This window comes from Rhagoletis pomonella, unplaced genomic scaffold, assembly GCF_013731165.1.
Source record: "Rhagoletis pomonella isolate Grant_MI unplaced genomic scaffold, Rhpom_1.0 Rhpom_scaffold_00008, whole genome shotgun sequence".
NCBI classification, from domain to species: domain Eukaryota; kingdom Metazoa; phylum Arthropoda; class Insecta; order Diptera; family Tephritidae; genus Rhagoletis; species Rhagoletis pomonella.
The window spans coordinates 43,905,839-43,928,291 of record NW_023458562.1 but is presented as its reverse complement, the minus strand read 5'-3'; the positions used below and the strand labels follow the sequence as shown (position 1 = coordinate 43,928,291).

Below are 22,453 nucleotides of genomic sequence, written 5' to 3'. Positions count from 1 at the left end.
GGCTTGGCTGCAAGCGGTTGTTGTTTTTGTATTGTTGCTATCACCATGTATGAATACGCCTTGCGTACGTTTTTTGATATTTAGTACACTTTAACAAAATATGAGGTAAGCAATTCGGATATTGTCATAACAACTATGCAACCCTGCACACTTTTAATGTGGCAACCACTTTGTGACTGCGGACGAACCAGCTGTTCTGCCACATTCTTTCCACGTGAAGTTGGACGCATTTTTCATTATTGGACAAAAAATTTAAAATATTGCTGATTGTTTTGAATCAGTGGTAATAATAAACATATGTACATGCATATGTTAATAATAAAATTTTAGTGAAACTATAAAGTCCAATCAAAAACGACGTGCAAGTATGGCGGGTAAGGAAGACTACCACTTCTAGCTTGCACTTCAATCACTGCCGCGCAAGTTTCATGATTCACTGATTATAATAATTAAATTCTAATATATGCAAATAAGCCATATAATGCAAGTTTGTAATATGCTTTTTCCTAGCAAATAGACAGATAAAACTGGAAAGTGATCCCCTGCAGGATGATTATGTTGGTGTCGTATTGGTAAACAACATGGTAGATGATAACGCGTATTTTCAATATGAAGACGTTCCTGAGGCGACGTATGAAAATGAATCTCTAATTGAGTATGTTGAAGAAGAGGAGGTGCAAAATGACGTCTACGTTGTCAATGAAATTGTCGAAGATCAGGGAGATCGTGTAAAAACGCATACACTTCAAATAAAACGATTGACAATCGATGGGCAATATCAAGACATATATCGTTGCTTAGAATGTGCTATAGATTTCGTAACTGTTGAAGATTTTACTAAATTCCACAAAAAAATTCAGAGGGAAAGGCATTCTTCCAAAACTACTGCAGACTCGATTGATAACGAATCAGTCCAAAGTGAGAACATGAATAATGTAGAAATTGATCAGGTTCAACAAGAGAATGATTGGGTGTTTATAAAAGAAGAACAAATCGTCAAGCAGGAAAATGACACCGAAACATTTGGTGCAGGATGCGAGCAATATGTAGAATTAAGTGAGAATGTCAATAAAAACCAGGAAGATGATTATGAAATTGGAGAGCTGATACCGGTAAAATATTTTAGATTTTGAATTTATTTGAACTCTAATTAAAAACTGATTCTACTATTTTAATGTTATATCAACAGGTAGTGCAGGAAACCGCCGAAGACGAGGATGATGGGGAAAAATATTTTTGCTGTGATTGTCAGTTAATATTCAGTGATTTGGAAAGTGCAGAGCTGCATGTTTGTAACGCGCTTAACACAGAAACTGTAGAAGCGGTAGATGCGGGTATATGTACCCGAAAAATTCAAGATTATAGCACTAACATCCAAAGCAAAGCTACTGAAGTACAGTATCATTGTCTTCAATGTGAAAAGAAATTTAATTCGGAACAAGGCTTACAAATTCACAGTCGCAGCCATAAACCCAAAGAAATGAGAGCAAAGAGTAGCAATGCATCGGAAGTAAAGGAAATAAAGAGCACAACATGTCCGATATGTAATACCACATTTGCTTCATATAAAAACCTTAAGTAAGTTTAGGCTTTTATATTTCGTCTTATTATACTTACCATTATATCTATCATTCAGATTGCATATGAAAATCCACGATGCACAACAGGTGCGCACAATCGAGCAAGCGTTACCTGCTGGCGCTAAAACGCAATACAACGACATGAATAAGTTCTTCTGCGAAATTTGCAATAAAAGGTTGGGTATTTACTTTTATAAAGTCAACGTTTCTAAAGCAAACAAACCTTTGACCTATTTGTCATTACAGTTTTGAGCAAAACTTGCTGGGCATACATAAAAACATGCACCAGCAGGCAGCAGAGTACAAATGTGGCATCTGCAATCGAAACTTTGAGAATAAGACTAGCTATGATATGCATATGCAAATGCACGCCGACAAACCGACAAAGTCACGCAAACCTCCAGCCAAGCCAGCGGATAACACTGTTGACGATAAGAGAAATGGACGCTTCCCGTGTCAATATTGCGGTCGAACTTTCCAGCGACCATTTGAGAAAGTGCGCCACGAGCGTGTGCACACTGGTGAGAAGCCACACGCATGCGAAGTATGCGGCAAAACTTTTCGGGTATCCTACTCACTGACGCTACACTTGCGCACGCACACCGATATACGACCATATGTGTGCGCAACTTGCAATAAGCGGTGAGATTAAAAGCGCGGGGTAACCGCAGTAAAGAATATTAATTTGAAACCGATTTAAGTGTTAATATTCAAAATTATATTTAAATTTGTTTTCTCTATCGCTTTAGTTTCAAATCACAGTCTGTGTATGCGCATCATCTAAGGACCCATGAAGCAGAACGCGCCTACAAATGTGAGACGTGTTCGAAAAGTTTTCGCAATTCTGTACAACTTTCAGCACATCGTAATGTTCACTCTAAACCTTATAATTGCCCTGTCTGCAATCGACCTTTTGCCTCACTTTATTCAGTGAAAATACACATGAAGACGCACAACAAGCCAAATCGCACTAGTGACGTTACCAAATACAAATGCTATATATGTGGTGCGGAATATGCGCGCATTCCCGCATTGCGCCTTCATATGAAAGATTTACATCTTATCGATTTTGATACGAATCAATCTTTGGAGTTGGATGATGAGGTGATATCAGGGGAAGAACAAAATTCCCAGCCTCTGCAGGGCATAGAGGATATTGATGATGAGCAGGAAGTTGATCACGAAGCTGCTGTGCTAATTGCTGCAGCTGCAGAGGCCGATTGCGCAGCTTACATAGAGGCCGCAACAGCTCAATCGTCAGATGCCGCGTCACCGGGTACAAGTGGCATTGGACTGCATGAGCAGGTTAATCCAGACTACGAGGTGACGCTCCAAAATGACGAAGCAAAATTTAAGCGTGTATTACTTGGTGTCTAATTAAATTACTTGTTCTTTTTAGCTGATTGTGGACAACTACCAGACCGAGGAGATTGTCACTGATTGGATGTCAAAGTAGTTTTGAAGCAACGATTAGGTAATTGTGAATAAGTTAGTTATATTAAAACAGGTTATGTAGTAAGAATTAAACAAAAATAATCCCATACTTAACAAAATTCAGCTTGCTATACGATACTTTCAGTTTATATTAAATAAGTTTAGGCTGCCGTCTAATATGCTCAAGGTCCAGCATAGGCGATTGAGGTGTTAAAACACGTGGTGATGCCCTAGGCTGTTGTTGCGGTTGATATGGTGATTGGTCATGTTGCTGCTGTCGTGTTCCCTGTGTTATTGGCGAACGCACTGGTGTTAATAGCTCTTTCCCTTCATCGTACTCCTCTGGCAGCAGTCGATATTTCTTTAAATATTTGTAAGAAGCATTTGACATATCGCTTGGTTGCTTTTCGATATTTTCTATTGGTCGCAAGGGTGTAGCAGCTTTCTGTTGTGCTGCTGGTGCAATATTTAACTCCTGCAGAAGTACATTCAATTGCTCATTGGGTAAATATTTCAGTGCCAGCTCGTTCATTAGCATGCTTTTTTCGGTACTCGGTTTATTTGGCATTGCCTCGGCAGTAGTTGGTATGGTATTACGCGGTGTGGGCGCTTGATAAGCGGTGGATTGGGCAGTAGGTTGACGTGGTAATTCTAACGCAAAGGCCGGCAACTCCTTATGCGGTTTATATCGTCCATTCGAGCCATTAGATGAAGGAAGTGTATTATATTCTTCGATAACCTCGTATTGTTGATGAGCTATTGGGACTTGCTTTTCCTTAGATTCATAACAATCACTAACGTTATACTGTGTACACGCGTTCTGCCGTGTTATCGATATTTGCGGAGAGCGGGTCTGTTGAACTAAAAATGATTCCATAGTATTCATTAGGCGCAGCTGCTCCATGCGCATATCTCCAAACATCGTACATAACTTTTGAAAATCTTCCTTTGTTGCCAGGTGTTCTAATAATCCAGATTCGCGCCTGGGAGAATCTGAAATCAGTGCGCCTTCTGTTTGTGTGCCTGCACATATGGTGAGGACATCCAAGTTTGATCGGTACGTTTGAGCCGTTGTAGTGCATGCATCAAACGAGCGCCGCTGAAAATTTTCCTGTGAGCATAAAGGCTGCTCCATGCTGCGACGGTACTGTTGCATTTGCGTAGTTATGCCATTAAGACTAGCTGCAGCATTTGAATTTGCGATAATAGGCATTTGTGTTACATTAGCTGTTACAGGGCGAAGTGGATACAAATTTGACGTTATGTTCGCATTTGTCGGAGCTGCGGTTGTGCTGGCGGCCATGGGCACTTTGGCAGCACTTACAATGTTTGAGCCAACTACGTGACCGTTGATACTATATACTTCAGCACCTGCTGGTGGGAAAGATACTTTAGGAAGAATTTGTCTTTTCCATGCAGCGTATGTTTGTTGTGGTTGATTCGGCGTATCATTTGGGGCTGTTTTTGAATTGGCTGAATCTGCTTGCTGAGCGCCAATCAAAATTGAGACTTCAGGCACAGACGGACGCACTATTGTGGCGGTATTCATATCCAATGGCACACTTGGCGTAGGCGCGCAACGCGGTAGCATATCCTCAGTTTCGGGTTGAAACATTTTTTGAGATTTATGGCTTTTTATCACTGAAATAAGGCTATATGCAAATTGCAGCCGGCAGTAAAAGAAATTCAAATTGGATTAGGTCTGGAGTTGCCATATGACTGGTTTTCAAAAGTAACGCTAGAATAGACTATCAATATCCATGCGTTTCCATTTGAAGATGATGTCAAGGCGAATTGTGCTGATTGTCAAAATGATGTGTTTATTGTACGATTTTTGTGTTCTGATTGTTATTGCACGTAGAATTTGTTGGTTTATTTATTATTGTTATTTTTTTTTTCTGCTGCCGCTATCACCTTATCTCAATTCGTAGTCAATTAGTAGTAGATAAACGACTCTTATTCGATTATTGCTTTTCCATGGTATTATGAATGTCGACTGTGAATAGAACAAACAAACAGTTGTAGAAAAATGAGCGACTATAAACTATCAACACGCACTTATTGAACCAGAAAACGACTTTGAAAATACCACGAAAAATTGACAATCGACTAACAGTCGTTTATCTACTACTAGTCGACACTCGCAATACGGGTGATATTTTACAATTATTAAAAGTATAAGCACAATCAAACCGCTGCGCGAACTTTGTTGATGGAGCGATGCCGTGGGGTGTTATTCGCAGCAACATTTCGAACAGTAAAACAGAACGGAAACGAAATACGCATCAGTTGAATGACAAATAGAAGATAATAAAATACAAAAGCGAAATAATGAATCCGCATATTTTCCAATTCTGCCTATTCCTGATAATTATCTGCTAGAAAAGTGAAGAATCAAACCTGTTTTATCACTGGCAACTGATTTGGGCCTATGTGGTCGGGAGTGACATTTTTGTCATTGGCGGTTCATGCCCTCTACAAAAGGTGGGTTGGAAGCATGATAAAAATATAGTAAGGTAGAACCGCTGAGAGTCACTTCTAAAATTCTTGACGTTTCCAAACAATTTAATTTTTAAATTTACTCACAAACTCACACATACATTTTCATTTTCAATCTCAAGCAACAACAATTTCGAACAATTTCATTTTTTTATTTTCACATTTATATGATTTTAAAATGTTGGCAAACTTCAAAAAAAAATCATGGCCGACAAATTGAGAGAACGGTTATACCTTGCTATGTTTTTATCATGGTTGGAAGTGCCACGCCCACGCCCCCTTCGATCACCATCTCTTTAACGACCGCCCTTATTGAAAGGCCAACCCTATTTGGTTTCTACTATACTGTCAAATACTTTAAAACTTTAAAATTTAAAATATGTTGGCTATTCGTCTGTTCATTGTTTTGCAATAGGTATTCAGTTCATTATTTCAAATTTTAATAAATGCATCTCTGTTCGTGCCCTGAGTTCATTTTTCTTTCAGTGCTGCTCCTTTGATATGTTAGTCTTAAAATTTTACGCAAATAATTGTTTGTTCGTTCCACCACATTACAAAATCAGGTTTAACGAGCTTCATTGTTTATATAAAAAAAATATGTATTGTTGCTATACACAAAATTCTCATTTCGTTTTGGCAATAGCCATGAAAACCATAATGAACGTGCAACCCTGTGCCAAACTCGAAATAACCAACTCGGAGCAACCTAAGCAGGCGCCATTTAATTTAGCAAACAAAAATTTGTCTGCATAACACCGACCTAAAATTCCAGTTATATCAATCTGAAACGAGAACTTTTCCCGTAATTTTCGGAATATGACAACACTTGTTCGTTAGCGAATTCATTTTCATTCCCTGTCGTTTGTTACGTGTGTGTTGTTGGTGGAGTGCGCATCGTCGAAGTTTCAATTTTGATATAAAATCGGTATTTCTGTAAATATAAGGTGCTAAATTTAAAAGAAAATTGTGTAACTTTATTGGAAAAATACTACAAAAAGTGCAATACAAATAAAACTTTCTTTAATAAAGCTTACAAAGCAAATCACTGCATCTACATAAAAAAGTTTATTGGTTTTGGAAAAAGTGTGGAGGGGATAACGTATAAAAATCACGTACCAGCAAATACCAAGGAAGAAATACCTACAAAGAAAAATAGGAAACTGAAGCGTTCCCAAAGGACTGAAAATACAGAAAAATACCTGCCGTATTTTACAATTGACGAAACGCAATTGATCATAAAGCAAAACGCGAATAAGTATAATTAAAAAGCTTACAAAATTTTATAAAATAATAAGCAAATAAATAATTGTGCTCCAAGCTCCAAATAAATTTTAATTACACATAATAAGAAGTGTGCCTATACTAAGCCATTAAACCTAAAACAAGTGCAATCTCTTGTACAGACCAAGAAACTACAAACTTCCTTCACAAAGGAAGAATACTATCACTGCCTTGAAAATGCAGATCTCGTGCAAATGTTTAAATTTTATAGCCACCAGTAATAGTCAGGCGGCTAACAACAATGTTGGTATGATAAGTGGTAGCAGCAACAACGGGCCGGCAGTAACTGATGCACGACGAAACTTTACAGATGATGAGCCAATGGCTCAACAACCAATTGCTGGCAGCAACAATGCCAGTAATGCAGGCGCCAACAATAACAACTCAAACAATTTGTGTACTTTATTGATGGAATCATTTTTGCAACGTTTTCCAAGAACGTTCATTTTCTATTCACAGTGCATGGAGTTCTTTAAGCAGGTAAAAATATGTACATATATGTATAAAAAACATAGAATATGGGAAACATTCCCTTTGCATCTTAATACATACTACTCTGCGTATTTAGAAATTTGGAGGTCAATAATTTAGTATTTTCCTTGGGCTATATCGTGAGCCCAATGTTGATTTGTGCAATTTACATACATATGTATTAGATGTAGACGAAGATAAATAGAAGCAATCAAAATTAATGCAAATAAAAAACCATTTTGATTATTCTATTTTTAAATTCAGTCTAATACTTATTATATACCAATAATTTCCTTTCTGGCTCAGAAGTAAACATTTCGCAAATGCTCTTAATGTCATAACACCTCCGTTACAAAACATGTAGACATATTCATATACTCGCACCATCAGCACAAATACCACCTAAGCACGCAATTCACAATCAGTTAAACGCCTATGATAACCTCCACTCCTCGCGCCCTCCATTCAAAAAATGTATGGATGGAAATACATATGCACATATTCTAATCAACGCCAACACCAAGCCAGCCAAAATAGCGATTATAAATTGTTTTGTTTATTTACCTACTCTGATATAAGTCGATTTAGGTATGTTTATATACAGCATCGGTCATATCAATAGCACCCCCACTTCAAAGAGATATTGTTTGCCACTTATATTTATTTATTCTTCCGAGTTTTCAATTAAAATACAGTTCATTCTATAACAACATCCAAAAAACCCAACTTTAAAACTTTGTAGACACCGAACAAAAATTCCACAAATTTCAAACTTTGTTCTCAGAAGTGTTAAATATTTTTGCAGTATACAATTTTATAGCCTATTAAATTTTAGTGCAATAATGTGAAAGTTTCGAGTAGCTAAAAATTACCGTTAATTTTTTAGAATTGTATTTTGCCAAAGGTGTTGCGGTTTTCTTCCATATAAAAATAAATTGGTATTTTTTCACGCATTTTCTTCTATAGATACAAAGTATGTACCACATATGTTCAAATATTTTTTTGTATGGAAAAAATATGCAATACAGTCAGAAAAAAACTATCAAAAATTCTGTCGAGTTAGCACTATACTTTTCGAAATTAACTATGGCATTAATTGTAGTGTTTTTGTTGTAAATTTGTTGTGGAAAGAAAAAATTTGTAGCTCTTATTTTTTGGAAAATATGGTATGTAGTGCTAACTTGACACCGTACCCCTAAACGATAGAATTGTGATGTTGAAATGGTTATAAAGGGGTTAATTGTAGCTTTTTTGTTGTGGAAAGAAAAATTTGTAGCTTTCCTTTTTAAGAAAAAATTATATGTAGTGCTAACTTGACACTATATACCTTGTCGATAGAATTGAGAAATTGAAAATGTTATAACAGCATTAATTATAGCATTTTTTTGTAAATATGTTGTGGAAAGAAAAAAATTGTAGCTTTAGATTTTTAGGAAAAAAATGCATATCATTAAAATTGACACCATACTTATACCAGTCCATAGCATTGAGATATCCAATATGTTAATATGCCATTAATTAAAGCTTTTGACTTAAAAATTTGTTGTGAAAAGAAAAACTTTGTAGCTTTCGTTTTTCTGGAAAAAATTTAGTTGGTTTTATTTCGAACAAAATTTATTATGTAGTGCTAACTTGACACCATGCACCATCGATGACAGAATTGAGATATTGAGAAGGTTACAACAGAATTAATTGTAACTTTTGTTTTAAGAAAAAATGGTATGCAGTGCTAACTTGACACCATACATACGGTGACCATATTTATGAGAGCCAAATACGGGACAAAAAATAATTTTTCAAATTTGTTCCACAACAGCTTACAGATCTTAAAGCCTTCTTCAATGATTCTAGATGTATTAGCCCTGAAACAGTATCCCTATAGTAACAACACAAATTTGTAGGATAATTTTCTCGCGATTTTTACCCCGTGAAATCTGTTAAATTTTAGTATAATAAAGTGCAATTTTAAATCGCCAAGGCTTACCATTCATTTCTGGATTTTTTTTTGTTGATGGTGTTACGCATTCTTTTCATACAAAGTAAGTGGGTTTGACCATTTTTTTTAAAAGAGAAGCAAACGAGCAGCTCTTTCCACTCGCATTTTATAATACTCAATTTTAATGAGTTACAAAATTGCCAACCAAATTTTTTTCTAAAGATTCTAATTAAAACGATTGAAATTTTTGTGAAACCTTGCAGAATTAATTTTTATAGTTTTTTGCACAAAGTTGAAAAATTTTATTATATGGTTTTTGTTAGGAACAGAACTTTACTTAAATAAAATAAATAATAAACATTAAATAAACCAAGGAAATATAGCCAAAACTTACTAAAATATCGAGTCATAATTTCTATTTTGGTCACTGTATGTATTCCTCGATTCGAATCACAGGCAGGATAAGAAAATAACTGTTTATGGAGAAGACTGGGATCATATACCAACATCACTTAAAACATTAAATGTAAAAGGGTCGAAACACCGAATACGGGACAAATACAGGACATTAAGAGAAATACAGAACATTTAGCGTCCCGTATAAAATAAATAAATTGCCAGGACAATGGGTCAAAAAAGAGGACTGTCCCGTATAATACAGGACGGATGGTCACCGTAACCATACACCTATTCGATAGAATTGAAATATTGAAAATGCTATAACGGGATTAATTGTAGGCGGCACTGTGCGTCGGGTGTTCCTCAAGGTAGTGTACTGGGACCACTGTTGTTTATTTATTAATGCCATCGGGTCCTACTTCTCGTTATCTAAATATCTATTATTTGCGGACGATCGCAAAATTTATCTTGTCATTAAAAACATACACGACTCAATTGTCCTTCAAGGAGAACTTGTTAAACTTCATGATTGGTGCACAAGGAACCATCTTACGTATACCAGAAAGTTAATTCCGCTCCCCACGCGCTATCATATTTCTGGATCTTTTCTTAATCATGTTAATGAAGTCAGGGATTTATGTGTATATTTTGACACGAAACTAAGCTTTTCCACGCATATCTACTATATAGCTGGCAAATGTTGTTGTTGTTTTTGTAGCGGCTACAACAACCCCGCCCAGGACGGTTGGTATCTCAGTCGTTGTCGTCAAGTTCCACTAACGGCAGCCCTAGGAAGCGTGCAGCTTCCGTAGGGTTGGTCCACAGGGACAAGGCCGTTAGGGTTGTCCGGTTTTTCGGGCATGCGAAGAGATGTTTCGAGCCATGTAGGGTCTCTCCGCATGCCGGACACTCGTTTGGCACATCTTCATTCAATCTACTCAGGTAGGAGTTTAACCTGCTGCAGTAGCCGGAGCGAAGTTGGGCTATTATAGTTCGTGTCTCCCGAGGCAGATGAAGCTCCGTCTCGTCTATGTCCGGGGCGGTATGCCAAGAACGGCATTCACAGGTCTAGAGTCTACATAACTCGAGACTGACTCCCTGTGAATGCCGTTCAGGGCCAGTCGGTAAGCTGACGGGTCCAGAGGTTGCTTGATGAACCTCTGGACTTCGTCCGTCAGTTCATATAGATGGCAAATCTTACGCACTACTGGCCTTCGTCCTTCGAAATAGCTCATCTCTTTATGATCCATACACTCATTTAGAGACCTTATCACAATTCTCATATCACGCGTTTAAATTTATAAAATTTGCTTTACGTTCACTGAATTTTAGAGAACACATTCCCTCATATGAATCATGTTGTGAGCTACTTAATTTACAAACTCTACGTATCAGATCTTCTTATCTTGATTGCTCTTACGTTGCCAACCTCTTGAATGGATCGGTTGATTGCCCTAACCTCTTGAAAATAATAACCTTTAATGTTCCAACACGTAACTTACGCAGTGTTTCTTCTTTCTACCTCGTATTTTCTAAAACTAACTATACAATATATGCTCACTTCATTAGAACCTTAGTGGAGCTAAACATTATTCCAACTTTTGACCCGTCTCTATCAGTTCGTAGCTTATACAACTATTTTAACTAGTTTTAAGTACTTCTGTTTTATAGTCAGTTAAAATTTATTGTTCAATTGACTGAAATAAATAAATTTAGATAAAAAAAGCATGAACCATATTTTTATGAAAAAATATCAAAAAAATCTTAGCTTGAAAAACATTGTAAATATCAAAAACGAAACATTATTCATCCATTTTTGACCGCCACTGTATGTACATTTGTATGTATGTATGTAAGTAGATAAGCACATATCCAAATATAATTTTGCAACTTCTATTTTAGCTTTTATGTATATAAAACTAAAAGGTGAGCCAACACATGTTCTAAATTCCTAAATGTAAAAATACAAAACATCAATAGTTTTAGTTTCTGAATCACAACAGATGAAACTGCCAAATATTCGCAACCACGTTTGGAGGTTGATTTCAAGTAAGGTTGGGCAAGCTGGATATTTTAATCTACAATACTTTAGGAATAAAATATACTGATGCTTTTTACTTTTACTATTTGGAAATCGGGGCTGCTTAGAGTTTTTTAGTCAGACTACGAATACGGACTAGTATTTTGTAACCATATACATATGTAATTACATTACAGTACAGATTATTACATAGTATTACATATATGCTAGTATTACATACATATGTATATGAAGTACTACGTATATGTTTGTAACTGCTTATGTGTACATATCGCTAATTTACTAAAAGACTGTCCCCATTCATAAAAACGAAAATTTTCAGATGACTCGTTTTAGGGTTTCAATTTGCTCCCAAAATATAGAAAACAAGATTTTACCACGCAATTCGTGCACAATTCGAAAGCGTGATATAACGAGTTATAATGCATCATTTTCTTCAAAAGTTTCGTTTTTTGAGTTATGACAGTATTTTAATAAATGAGCGATATTTACATTTATAAGTAAATATGTATTTTATGATAATATATTTTCAAACAATTTTAGAACGTTGCGAATATTTCTATGCGACTATTGTTATACATATGTATGTATCTATTAAAGTTTTTCGCTTTGCCACTGTTTTGACTGTTGATTATCATTTAATTGGAATGTTTTGCTCATGTACCTTTATGATTTCGTTAGACAATGCTTATAAAAGACAATGTATTTTTTGCACTCACATTTTTAAGTGTTACTGTACCAATTTGTGGTGTGCGTCTTGATGTTATTACTCACTTTTAGGGACTTACATTTAAACACCGGCTGCGAAAGATACATTGATTTTGTGAGAAGCTTTTTCATAAAAGATGTATACTCGGTGGAAAACTTTTTTTATGATGCTTTGGACTAGAGTCCCTGTGGAATCCCAGATCCCTAAAGATCTACTTATTGTGCTAAACCCTAATTGTAATTACATATAGTTAAGGTTATTTAAAAAGTTAAGCGCTTTGGAGGGTGCCATGTTCCAATTTTGGATGGAGAAGATAATATTTCACTAAGGTGTATGGTTTGCGCATTTTCTTCCATATAACACATGATCAAAATTTTTTTTTACATGGAAAAAAATCCGCAACACCCTCGACAAAAAAAAATCTAAAAAATCAACGGTAATTTTTAGCGACTTGAAACTTCCACTTTATTATACTAAAATTGAATGGGCTACAAAACTGCATACCCCAACATTTTCTATATATTCTAATTAAAAATTTTGAAATTTTTATGACGATTTTTTTAAGTTTGATTAATTTTTTTGCAATTTGTGCAAGCTTTGCAACTTTGGTTATTGTGGTTTCTGTTATAGACTGAATTATATTTTAAATGAAAATTATTAAAAATAAATAAATAAACATAATTTGCAAGCAATATCGTTTTGAATTTCGTTGCTAATTAGTTGCACGCATCTGTACATGTGTATTTACATATGTAAATATATACATATGTAGAAAGTCGAATGAGCATTTAGTAACAATTGCATACGAAAGTGTAAATAAATTATAAATTCAAAGTGAATATCAATAAAAACAGAAAGATATAAAACGGCTTATAAATTATAAATATGTATGTAAATACATAGGTATCTACATACATAAATATATATGTTAATATGTACCTATCTATGTATGCATATGAAAACACATGAGCCATAATACCTACGAAAAAAAAAACAAAAACAGCTACAGCTACAGCAACTAGTTTACCCCTTTTGATATGTTGGTCGAGCCAAAACAAGACTTCAAAAGATTTTCGACCAAAGCCAAACAAGAATGTAAAGCAATGCATATAAATAGGGTTCGGAATCTCATGCACTAAAAAATCGAAAATATCCGCGTATAATATGCACTCAAAATTTAAAAAATAAGCCCTACAAACGAATAGAATATGCAATTTAAAATATTTTCCTTGTATTTTATTGCCGCACAGTGGTTGGAGAAACCATGTTTTACGCGAAAAAGGCATATTTTAAAACTGTGATAAATTAACCGGAATAAAGCTATTCTTATTCTGAAATGTCCAACGAACTCGAAAACTGGTTACTACTTTCAATAATATCTGCCGAGAAAGCCGTTGAATCCCTTTAATTCAACGAATTCGTTGGTGGCACGTTCTAACAGTTATGAGTTGATAACTTTCTTAACAATTTTTTTATGGAAACTTTCAATTATAATAGTAATTTCTGGTTTGGTGATACTTCTTAAACATGGAAAATAATAATTTCATATCAAAAATTACATAATAAAACTTGGTTTCTAAATAATCAGCACCTTAATAACACACGTGTGTCAAGTTAGCACTACACTTTTCGAATTTGGAAAAGTTAACTACTGCATTAATTGTAGTGTTTTTGTTGTAAATTTGTTGTGGAAAGAAAAAATTTGTAGCTCTCGTTTTTTAAGAAAACATGGTATGTAGTGCTAACTTGACACCATACACCTAGTCGATAGAATTGAGATATTGAAAATGTTATAACGGCATTAATTGTAGCTTTTAACTTTAAAATTTGTTGTGGAAAGAAAAAATTTGTAGCTTTCGTTTTTCTGGAAAAAATGGTATGTAGTGCTAACTTGACACCATACACCTAGTCGATAGAATTGAGATATTGAAAATGTTATAACGGCATTAATTGTAGCTTTTAACTTTAAAATTTGTTGTGGAAAGAAAAAATTTGTAGCTCTCGTTTTTTAAGAAAAAATGGTATGTAGTGCTAACTTGACACCATGCACCATTGTCGACAGAATTGACACATGACAACATGGTGTGATAGCTATTGATCGTCCAAATGCCCAAAGCAATTACTTGACACACGTTGGATGGTTTACAAACATTTTTAATTACTTATTATAATAAATTTAGGAAAAAGATGCAATCTTTTAAATTTTAGCTGCCTGTCAATCCATAAGGGATCAATGTTTACCACGCACCAACGAAACAAGCATGCGTTTTTTCGTACCAGGAGAAATCATCGAAAGCCTATACCTTATGAATGCATAAGAGCCCTGCAGTAAATTTTAGAGACAGTCTGGCAAAGCGCTAGTTCCGAACTACATATCTCAGAACTATCTCTGAACTAGTTCAAAAGGAATGCAGAGCGGGACAGTTGAAACTTGCGGTATAAATTTGCAAATGCTCACTACTCGTACAATACGAAATTAGCCCAGCGAGAAGACCTCCGACTCAACTATCGTTACTTGCGAGTTCAAATCGGGGTGGAGGCAGTTGTGAGTTTTCAAATTTAATGAATTCAAATTATTGCATGCTGCTTACAATATTTTTTTTTTTAATAAAATATGTAACAAAAATGGAATCTGTACAAGATAAGAAAAATCGAAAAAAAATATCCAAAAATCGAATCTCAAATACGTTTTCTTATAAAAGAAAAACTGTCCAAAACGGGACCGGTTAAAAACTGGTTGCAAAGTATTGCACTGGGCGACAATTGCCACCGCCAATGACATCGCCGTGTAAAACTGGACAGTTGAAAGCATTGCTTGGGTATTGAGCTAGAACTAGTAATGTCGGCTAAGGGTCTAGTTCTACGCTAGTTCTGAGGTAGTCAGATTTTCATCTGGGAGTGTTCAAACATACCCTGTAGAAAATCAAATCTGACTAGCCTAGAACTAGACCTTTTGCCGACAGTACCAGTTCTAGCTCAATACCCAAGCAATGCTTTCAACTGTCCAGTTTTACACGGCAATGTCAATAGCTATCACACCATGTTGTCATGTGTCAATTCTGTCGACAATGGTACATGGTGTCAAGTTAGCACTACATACCACTTTTTCTTAAAAAACGAAAGCTACAAATTTTTTCTTTCCACAACAAATTTACAACAAAAAAGCTACAATTAATGCCGTTGTAACCTTTTCAATATCTCAATTCTGTCGTCAATGGGACATGGTGTCAAGTTAGCACTACATACCAAATTTTGTTCGAAAAAGGTTCAACTCAATTTTTTCCAGAAAAACGAAAGCTACAAATTTTTTCTTTTCACAACAAATTTTAAAGTTAAAAGCTACAATTAATGGCATATTAACATATTGGATATCTCAATTCTATCGACTAGGTGTATGGTGTCAAGTTAGCACTACATACCATTTTTTCTTAAAAAACAAGAGCTACAAATTTTTTCTTTCCACAACAAATTTTAAAGTTAAAAGCTACAATTAATGCCGTTATAACATTTTCAAAATCTCAATTCTATCGGCTAGGTGTATGGTGTCAAGTTAGCACTACATACCATTTTTTCTTAAAAAACGAAAGCTACAAATTTTTTCTTTCCACAACAAATTTTAAAGTTAAAAGCTACAATTAATGCCGTTATAACATTTTCAATATCTCAATTCTATCGACTAGGTGTATGGTGTCAAGTTAGCACTACATACCATTTTTTCTTAAAAAACGAGAGCTACAAATTTTTTCTTTCCACAACAAATTTACAACAAAAACACTACAATTAATGCCGTAGTTAACTTTTCCAAATTCGAAAAGTGTAGTGCTAACTTGACACACGTACCAACTTTAGCAGTTTTTACAAATAACATAAAGTGTATTAAAATATTAAAGATTATGTAATTTATTATATATTCGGCATCATGTCATTTATAAGATGTGTCTTAACAAAGCTGAAGTAAATTTTCAAAAATCCAATAACGAATCCAATATGGCGTCCGAGAATAAAAAAAATACTGCATATTCGGCATCATGTCATTTATAAGATGTGTCTTAACAAAGATGAAGTAAATTTTCAAAAATCCAATAACGAATCCAAAATGGCGACCGAGAATAAAAAAAAAAATACTGAATTTTTATAATATTTGGTATTTAGAGGTTCTTAAGTTCGCTCATTACAAGTTTCAAACTAGTTTTTGAAAATTCAAACTGTAAAATCCAATATGACGTCCGAAATTTCCAAAAATTCAAAAACTGAATAACTTTATTTAAAAATGATAAAACTGAAGTTTTGGAAATTACGAATATCGTACAAAATAAAAAAAGTCTTTAAAAAAACTGACGGGCCCAACTATCCCTAATTTGTGAATATAATTACTGTTATTATTTCATACTATTATTATTCCATAATTTGATCATAAATTCATTTTAGATATATTCCCTCTTATATGATAAATAAATTTTTTCTAAACAAATATATTGTGTTACTTAACTGAAAATGACAGTTGATTTCTAAGTTGTCAACCGAAAAAGTTTAAATGAGATACGTAGTTTAAATGAGATCAGTGTGCCTTAAAACATAGCACGCTTAATTCGTGGGAAATTTTCCTTATTTCTAGAGAAATTGACCTTCGTAAACTCTTAAGGTTTTAATTTGACACGCATTTCGTGATTAGCCTGTCTTAAAACTAATTCATTGGCATTTGACAGCCCTCAACCGTCAATTTATAAATTTTATGGCATATTCGGGTTCAGCATTACAAAAAGACTACGTTCCCACAGTTTTCTTATAATTGTAACAGCCCTTCTAATTTTTCGCGTAAAACATGGCTTTTACGACCGGTACAAAAATAAATAGCACATATATATGTATTTTAGCAAGAGAAGAACGAAAACAATTCTTTTCAAAATGCAATATATGTTTATGTACAAAATTAGTTTATAATCAAGCAGACAGTTGTAATCGTGAGTAAATCGAAATATTGACAGTTTAAAAGTGGTTGGTTGGTATTAGGGTAATTTCGTACAGATCAGAGATATAGGCCAGCCCTCTCCTACAGCCCTTCACTAGTTGAGATGGCTGCTTGACTATCCAAGAAGATATTTAGATGGATAATTTATAGGTACTTTTTTTTGTCAAGAGATTTCGCACGAAATTTAAATGATTTAAAAAAAAGCAAAAATATGGTAAAACCGTATGCATTTATTGTAAAATATACTAATATATAATAATAATAAGAGATTGGCGCTTACACATTAGCCTCCTCCGATTTGTGGCGTGGTCCTTGATGTTGTCACACAAAGCGGAGGGACCTACAGTTTTACGCCGACTCCGAACGGCGATTGTATTTTTATGAGAAGCTGTTTTTCATGGCAAAAATGCACTCGGAGGTTTGCCATTGCCTCTCGGGGGACGACCTCTGTTAAGAAAAAATGTTTTTTCTATATTTTTTCGCGATGTTGCTTTGACCAGGGTTTGAACCCAGGTGCTGCTTTACTGTAAAATATTCAAAAATATGCACTATCGATTGAATGCCATTTTAAAGGAAATATCATGATTCGTAAAGATAACTTAACAATTTCCATTTGAAGATGCCCAATAAAAGCATGCATTTTCATGAGATTCCGAGCCCTACATATAAATATAGAATAAAGTAGATATGTACATGTGCATAAAAAATATATAGTATGCACACATTAGCGCACACAAGGGGTGCGTTTTGGGGTTCAAACCCCCCCTAAAGCTAATAACCTCAAATACAATCTGTATCTTAAAGCTAAGAATTCAGCTCTCAAGGAAATTATAAGAAATATTTATTATAATTTCTGTTGCTTGAAAAAGAGCTTTGCTTTTGCTGTAAATTTTCATGAGGGAATAAATATACGAGCATTTTTTTTCTTGAGAGCTGCAAACTGATTTAAGAAATTTTGGTAGAAGAAAATTTCTTTTCCATTTCTCGTCCGTCGTTTTATATGAATTTTTCGTTTTTCTTGAGAGTTCAGTTAATTTTTTGGGTATTTGAAATATTAAAAAAATTTAGCAATCGTGAAAAATCACCATCTCTATCGAAAACCAGAAATCGAAAAAATGAACATAGAAGTGCAAAAATTCACGGAATCAATAAATTTATTTTTACTGACTCTTTTTTAAAATTTTTTATTAGGTACTTTTGAAAGTTGAGCGCATCTTGAGTTTATAGAACTTTTTATTAAACAAGTAGTTTTTAAGGAAAGAACACAACCGACTTCAATTCTCATATTCAAATTTAGGGGTACCGTTAATTTCTTCATGATCCAATCATCGGATCTCTAAAACAAATTACGGGACGAACCTTGGGGTACTATCTTTCTAATAAAAAAAGGATTATTGAAAACGGTTCATGTGGTCCAAAGTTATGTATTCCGGCGAGAAGATAACCTCCCTTTTTTTGAAGTCGGTTAAAAGCGTTTGAGTTCGGTTAATCTGTAAATAAAGTGCAGTTTATGAATTTTAAAACGTTTATTTATTTATTACATACTGTACATAAAACTTGCATAAATGTATTTTAAAGAGGGTATTATCTGAAGCAAATTTTCAGTATTTTCCGGTGATATATCTTCAGAAATATAAAATCCCCCCTAAAATATATTCCTGGGTGCGCCCCTGTATGCACACCAACAAAGCAAAGTCAAGCCAAGTAAAGCAAACAAACTCATGTCGCGACAGACCGGCCGCCTTGATGGCTACTTGAGTGACAAACTTGCTGGCTGACTGCATGGTCGAATCGTCAAATTGCCACAACTCAGCTCGCAAATAATTCCTTATAATGCTTGTTGACAAAAAGTGTTTTTCTCCTCTATTTATGTACATACGTACATTGCGTGAAGCTGTGGCGGTGGCGGTGGCGTGATGGGGTGCACTGAAGTTGCCGAAGATGGTGGAGTAAAGAGACCCAACTATCCATCCAACATCACACACAAATTTTGTTACATTTTTGGTATGATGACGCCATTCTCCTACACTTTTGGTACAATTTGTATTGTTGTATTAAATGGCCCAGCGATTAGGGGGTACCTACGGGATGAAACTACCCTGTAGTAAAATTTAGAGACAGTCTGACAAAGCGCTAGTTCCGAACTATGTACATACATATATCAGAACTATCTCTGAACTAGTGCAAAACGGATGCAGAGCGGGACAGTTGAAATATGCGGTGTAAATGTCCAAATGCTACAATACGAAAGTAGCTCGGCGAGAAGACCTCCGATTCAAGCGTCGTTAGTCGCGAGTTCAAATCGTGCTGGAGGCAGTTGTGAGTTTTCAAATTTAATGAATTTAAATTGTTGTGTGCAGCTTACAATAATTTTATTTTATTTTTTAATAAAATATGTATGTACAAAAATGGAATCTGTAACAGTAAAGAAAAAAACAAAAAAAAAATATCCAAAAATCGAATCTTAAAAACGGTTTCTTATAAAAAAAATTTACAAAACGGAGTCGGTTAAAAACTAGTTGCAATTGCCACCGCCAACGACATCGCCTTGTAAAACTGAACAGTGGAAAGCAATGGGGTATTGAGTTCTACGTAGTTCTACGTTCTGAGTAGTTCTACGCTAGTTCTGAGCTAGTCAGATTTTCTGCAGGGCATGTATCCACATACATATGTATGTACATACATAAATATATATAATATATACATACTTATGTAAACGGATGAGCGGCAAAAGGAAACGCTTGGAGTCCGATTGCCTGCTTGCCCTACCCACATTTGCAAATAACAACTAAGCATGCAATGATTGTAATTTATGCCAGCATGTGTAAATAAAAGAAATAGGAAATGTGTTTAAAGAATGGAAATGCTAGAGAATTGGCATAGGAATAATGTGCCGGAGTACTTACCTATGTATGTATGTAGATAATTTTTACATAGACACTAACTGCTTGTTTCAGCATTGGAAGTAAAAAATAATTCTTTCCTTCTGTCAGTTTTCGTACTGAATTCAAAAATGAAAAATTATATTTCGCTTAAATCCCTTAGGTGAAACCGGCTGTAAAGCTAAGAAAATTTTGTAGAACGCTAAAAATAATGTGTTAACGCTGGAAGTAATTCTTCTACGCAAGTGCAATAAAGTGGAAAATTTAGTTTATTTAAACTATTTAGAAAATTTTGTTTTTTTTTTTTTAGTTGTAAAATATATTTAAAAATTGCATTATAATAGTATCAACTTTCGGTCAGTTTCGAAAAAATGAAAGTTGGTTAATAGTGATTTTAAAGTACCAATCTTTCTAATACGCGAAAAATTAAGTATATTTTTATAAAAAAAATCAAAAAAAAAATTGTCAAAACTTACCAATACAATACCGGTCATATATATAAATAGCACCCCCATTTCTAAGTGATATTCTTTGCCACTTATATTTAATTATTTATTTTTAAGAATTTTTAAATAAAATACAGTTCTTTCTCTAACAAAACCCGTAAAACCCTTTTTTCTCAGAAGTGTTAGATTTTTTTGAGTATACAGTTTTATAGCCCATTCAATTTTATTGAGATAATGTGCAAGTTTCAAAATAACCGTTGATTTCATAGATGTTTTTGGTCGCATTTGCGTGTTTTAATTGAAGATTCTTAAAAATAAATTAACATAAATGGCAAACAATATCACATTAAAATGGGGGTGCTATAGATATGTCCAATACTGTATATGTTCATACGTAAATATGTATATATGTAAATACATACAAACACATTAAACATTTACATATTTAAAAATCAAGTGGTACTAAAGCAGGCAATGCGATTCTGAGGTGCTGGATGAGGTTGGCCCGTTGCACTGCCTGCTTTGCTTCCGACTACAATAACAAATTTTGTTGTTGTGACTCACCATTTTCTTTATAAATAAGCTGTGCATTACCCTTTCACAACTTCAAGTGTATATTTGTTAATAACTTTAAATAAATATAGGTATGTACATATGTAAGTATGATAATATGGTTATATACAATATTTTTTCCTTTATAAAAAAGTGCGTTATTTGCGGCTAAAATAAAATCCAGGCATTGTTATGTTGTCTCATCGTATAGTATGGTATCAATATTACGATCTGTTATACCTGCGGTGACCATCCATCCTGTATTATACGGGACAGTCCTCTTTTTTGACCCATTGTCCTGGCAATTTATTTATTTTATACGGGACGCCAAATGTTCGGTTTTTCTTTTAATGTCCTGTATTTGTCCCGTATTCGGTGTTTCGACGCCTTAGCAGCTCATTAAAATGACATGCCTATGAACAAGTTTTATGTGATGTTGGTATTTGATCGTGATTTTCTCCATAAACAATTATTATTTTCTAATCTGAATGCCTGTTTCGATTCGAGGAATACATAATAATAATAATAATAATAATAATAATAATAGACTGGCGCTTACACATATGTATGTTAGTGTTTGGCCGAGCTTCTCCTCCGATTTGTGGCGTGTGCCTTGATGTTGTCACACAAAGTGGAGGGACCTACAGTTTTACGCCGACTCCGAACGGCGATTGTATTTTTATGAGAAGCTGTTTTTCATGGCACAAATACACTCGGAGGTTTGCCATTGCCTGCCGAGAGGCGACCGCTGTTGAGAAAAAACCTTTTTTCTAAATTGTTTTGCGATGTTGCTTTGACCAGGGCTTGAACCCAGGCGCTGAGGAGTGGAAGCGCGCACTGCTTATCACTACACCACAGTGGCCGAGGAATACATACAGTGACCAAAAAATAATTAGGACTCAACATTTTAGCAAAGTTTGGCTATTTTTTGTTAGTTTATTTAATGTTTATTATTTTTTTTTTGAAAGTAAAGCTCTTTTCTTAACAAAACCCATATAAAACTGTTTGGGTGCGACTGCTAACACCAGGCGCCTAAATTCCTGCTATGTGCTGCTGCATGTCCAAAAATTTCCTTCATTAACTTAATAAAATTTTCGCACATGCAATTCTCAACTGTCACGTAATACAACTTTCTTAAGTTATAATTTAATGGCAGTTCAAAGTATGCTCGGCCTAGTCTGATGCATCCTCAGGATAACTATCCGGAGCATTTTGCGGACTCTGCATGAGTTACTGGCTAACCAGAATGTAGTA

At 34.6% G+C, this 22,453-nt stretch overlaps 3 protein-coding genes across 3 annotated transcripts in view; 2 read left to right on the top strand and 1 right to left on the bottom strand.

Moving 5' to 3' along the window:
- The first annotated feature begins 22 nt into the window (after positions 1 to 22).
- On the top strand, positions 23 to 3,123 carry LOC118744921 (zinc finger protein 271). Its single transcript, XM_036478351.1, has 7 exons — positions 23 to 374; positions 511 to 1,112; positions 1,190 to 1,578; positions 1,637 to 1,756; positions 1,827 to 2,222; positions 2,330 to 2,903; positions 2,980 to 3,123. The coding sequence occupies exons 1-7, from the start codon at positions 368 to 370 to the stop codon at positions 3,034 to 3,036; spliced, it is 2,145 nt and encodes a 714-aa protein (XP_036334244.1). The 5' UTR covers positions 23 to 367; the 3' UTR covers positions 3,037 to 3,123.
- On the bottom strand, positions 3,062 to 4,732 carry LOC118744923. The gene has a single exon (XM_036478353.1). The coding sequence runs from the start codon at positions 4,627 to 4,629 to the stop codon at positions 3,166 to 3,168; it is 1,464 nt and encodes a 487-aa protein (XP_036334246.1). The 5' UTR covers positions 4,630 to 4,732; the 3' UTR covers positions 3,062 to 3,165.
- Positions 4,733 to 6,183: 1,451 nt separating this feature from the next.
- LOC118744922 overlaps positions 6,184 to 22,453 on the top strand; it is a 47,735-nt gene continuing 31,465 nt past the window's right edge. Inside the window, exon 1 of the mRNA XM_036478352.1 lies at positions 6,184 to 7,274. Within this exon, the coding sequence (XP_036334245.1) occupies positions 6,972 to 7,274 (303 nt within the window). The 5' untranslated portion in view covers positions 6,184 to 6,971. The remainder of the gene's footprint in view (positions 7,275 to 22,453) is intronic.

Bases quoted from the DNA above. Each gene is read 5' to 3' on its own strand.
- LOC118744923 (XM_036478353.1), bottom strand. From the start codon at position 4,629: ATGTTTCAACCCGAAACTGAGGATATGCTACCGCGTTGCGCGCCTACG.
- LOC118744921 (XM_036478351.1), top strand. The intron at 1,579-1,636 runs GTAAGTTTAGGC...TCTATCATTCAG, and splicing joins GCTTCATATAAAAACCTTAA to ATTGCATATGAAAATCCACG. The intron at 1,757-1,826 runs GTTGGGTATTTA...TTGTCATTACAG, and splicing joins TGCGAAATTTGCAATAAAAG to TTTTGAGCAAAACTTGCTGG.